Source organism: Zeus faber (genome assembly GCF_960531495.2).
Source record: "Zeus faber genome assembly, chromosome: 19".
Lineage (NCBI taxonomy): Eukaryota > Metazoa > Chordata > Actinopteri > Zeiformes > Zeidae > Zeus > Zeus faber.
This window is the reverse complement of record NC_137206.1, coordinates 2,454,211-2,457,465: the sequence shown is the minus strand read 5'-3', so window position 1 is coordinate 2,457,465 and position 3,255 is coordinate 2,454,211. Positions and strand designations below refer to the sequence as shown.

Genomic DNA, 3,255 nt, shown 5'->3' with positions numbered 1-3,255 from the left:
AACAAATGACCCAGTTTAGTCCAGTTCTACACCTTCTCCATCCTTCAGTCGCTAAATGTAACTGGGGACATTAACCCCTTATAGTCCGGCCCCACTCTCCTCCTCCACCCAGATGGGGAAGAGCTCGTTTAAGTTCGCCTGGGTGCTGGACCGGCTGAAGGCGGAGCGGGAGCGCGGCATCACCATCGACATCTCTCTGCTGCGCTTCTCCACCCAGCGGTTCTCCATCACCATCATCGACGCCCCGGGACACCGCGACTTCATCAAGAACATGATCACGGGCACGTCGCAGGTGGGTGGAGCGCCGGCCTGCGGGCCCCTAGGCGTCCACAAGGAATTAGAGGGGTCCAGAGAGGCATGGACATTGTTTTGGTGTTTCCGTGTTTTTAATGTATCTGCTTTAGATTTCTACTAGTTTGACTTGAATGATTATTTTTAGGTTTCCACTCTGAACGCTGTAAAACACGTGTGGGTAAAGGAACCAGACTTCAAACTTGTTCTAGGACTGGCGTCTTTGGCACCGTGATGCCTCCGCCGCAGCGCCACCTCAGTCATCGGCTTATGTTTAGTGTAAGGATCAACAGGGTGAACGGGAAATGTGTTGTAAGTCGGCAAATTGAAGTCAAAATGTCTCTTCCTCCCATGTTGCATTATGGGATGTCATAATGAAACTGTATAATAATCTACAGTAATGAGGCTTATTCAATATTACAACTGTAAGACATAACAGACTAAGGAATATTGACTTGTCAACATGGTGAATCACATTTTGACTAAGACTCTAAACTTAAATCTGCTTTTGTCGCCTGAAGGAAAAATATTCAATTTGAAATGATCAAGTATTAGAAATTTGTGCCGCTTTAATAAAAAACAGACTTACTAAATGCAGCTCATTCACATACTGGGAACTTGGTGAAGTCAAAGCTCCACGGGTTAATAAATCCGTCCAGTTTGATCCTTCATAACATTTTGGGTCCCCGCCCCCAACCCCCCCCCAGGCTGACGTGGCCCTCCTGGTGGTCTCGGCGGCCAAGGGGGAGTTTGAGGCGGGCGTGTCCCGGAGCGGCCAGACCCGAGAGCACGCCCTGCTGGCCTACACGCTGGGCGTCAAGCAGGTCATCGTGTGCGTCAACAAGATGGACCTCACGGAGCCGCCCTACAGCCAGCAGCGCTACGACGAGGTGGTGCGCGGCGTGGGCACCTTCCTCAGGAAGATTGGCTACGACCCCACCGCCGTGCCCTTCGTCCCCATCTCCGGCTGGACCGGGGAGAACATGATCACACCCACCCAGAAGGTACGGGGACCAAGATGATCCCACCCGACTTTAGAAGAGTCTCTCTGAGACGTTGACCAAGGCTCCATCTGGAGGCCACGCCCATTAATCCAACATTTTAGTTTAAGCTTCACTCGGACCTGGATTCCCTGTGGAAATCGCTAGTTTTCAAACCACGACTCAGGACATTTCAGTCAGACGAGGCCTGACGGTGCCCTCCGCCCCCTGCTGTTCCTTCAGTGATCTAGTTGTCAACGTCCTTAACGCTCCCCCAGATGTCCTGGTACCAAGGCTGGAAGGTGAAGCGGAAGGAGGGAAACGCCAGCGGGAGGACCCTCCTGGAGGTACTGGACGCCATCCAGCCGCCCGTCCGCACTGTCAACAAGCCCCTCCGCCTCCCCCTGCAGGACGTTTACAAGATCGGCGGTGAGTTCAGTCTTACAACCCTGCTCTGGTTCCTGTTCCCGCAGAGTGAGGGATGGAGGTGCAGCATGGTCAGTCCCATGAGACTGCAAACCTCTTGCACCTTAGCGCTGACTGCAGTCTGTGAATAGTCTCTTTCCAGGGTCAAAGTTCAAGTAGTTGGAACTAGTGTCTAAACCGTCAAAGTTGCCGCGTCCCCCACAGGCGTGGGAACCGTCCCCGTGGGGAAGATCGAGACGGGCATCCTGAAGCCCGGCATGACGCTGCTCTTCTCGCCCGCCAAGCTCACGGCCGAGGTGAAGTCCATCGAGATGCACCACCAGGGGCTGCAGACGGCGCTGCCCGGCCACAACGTGGGCTTCAACATCAAGAACCTGTCGGTCAAGAACCTGCGGCGGGGCGACGTGGCGGGGAACGCCCAGCACGACCCGCCCTGTGACGTCAGCAGCTTCGTGGCTCAGGTGGGTGGGGGTCCCCTGGGAATTTTAGTCCATGAAAGTGGACATGATGGGCTGGAGGAGGTGATGTAGTTCGGTGGGGGAGGTTTGAGGCGCCATGAAGACCTCCTCCGAAAACTAGTTTCTGTGCTTCTGGTCTCCTAGTTGAAGTCATGCACGTTGCTTTTTAACGTGATCAATGACTAAATTGTGTTTTCCACCCTGTCAGGCATCTTTAGTTTATTGGCTTAGTCACTGCATAAAAATCTAAGCTTAAGTTTGTTTAAAAAAAAAAAAAAGGCTTTTTAATACATTCTAACCTTTAAAAGCCCGGCACGAAGTTCAGAACGCTTTAAAACAATTTCATTTTTAAGATCCTTTTTTTTTTTTAACCACCGTGTGCCATCATGAGCATGTTGGCGCTGGTCGTCTCCGCCTCCGTCCCAGGTGATCGTGCTGAACCACCCGGGGAAGATCCGCGCCGGCTACTCCCCGGTGCTGGACTGCCACACCACCCATGTCACCTGCCGCTTCGCGGAGCTGCGAGACAAGCTGGACCGCCGCACGGGCCGGAAGCTGGAGGACGCGCCGCAGGTGCTGGTGTCCGGCGACGCCGCCACCGTCAAGATGGTGCCCAAGAAGCCGCTCTGCGTGGAGAGCTTCTTCACCTTCCCCCAGCTGGGTGAGCGGCTCCGGGGCCACGTCGGGGCTTTATCATTAGATGACGACGGTTGCTAAACTTCCCTTGACCTCAGCTGGTCAAATAACTGTGGTTGTCTGGAATCAGCTATTTCAACGGTTCCTGGGCATAGAGCAACACTTTCAGATTTGTATCTTCGATGTAGTTGACTATTTGTAAGTTCCCTTCTGACTTGAGCTCTATTTTAAACACTAACACACCCCTCCTACGAACACGCCTGGTGGAATAAACTGATCATCGCTGTGCATCCCTCCTCTGATGCGAACCCTGTGAATATCATTTAAAGTGCATTTTAACTTGGACCCTGTTGCTCTCAGGTCGTTTTGCAGCTCGGGACCTGAAGCAGACGGTCGCCGTGGGCGTCATCAAGTCGGTAGAGAAGGCTTCAAACCTTCTGCAGAAGGTCCCGGCATGTAAATGA

At 53.2% G+C, this 3,255-nt stretch overlaps 1 protein-coding gene across 1 annotated transcript in view; it reads left to right on the top strand.

The window, feature by feature from the left end:
* Positions 1 to 3,255, top strand: part of eef1a1l3 (eukaryotic translation elongation factor 1 alpha 1, like 3) — a gene marked incomplete at both ends in the record, with an annotated part of 3,969 nt that extends 714 nt beyond the window's left edge. The window contains 6 exons of the mRNA XM_080020041.1: positions 113 to 292; positions 999 to 1,295; positions 1,550 to 1,700; positions 1,902 to 2,158; positions 2,582 to 2,816; positions 3,152 to 3,255. Of these exons, the coding sequence (XP_079876167.1) occupies positions 113 to 292; positions 999 to 1,295; positions 1,550 to 1,700; positions 1,902 to 2,158; positions 2,582 to 2,816; positions 3,152 to 3,255 (1,224 nt within the window). The remainder of the gene's footprint in view (positions 1 to 112; positions 293 to 998; positions 1,296 to 1,549; positions 1,701 to 1,901; positions 2,159 to 2,581; positions 2,817 to 3,151) is intronic.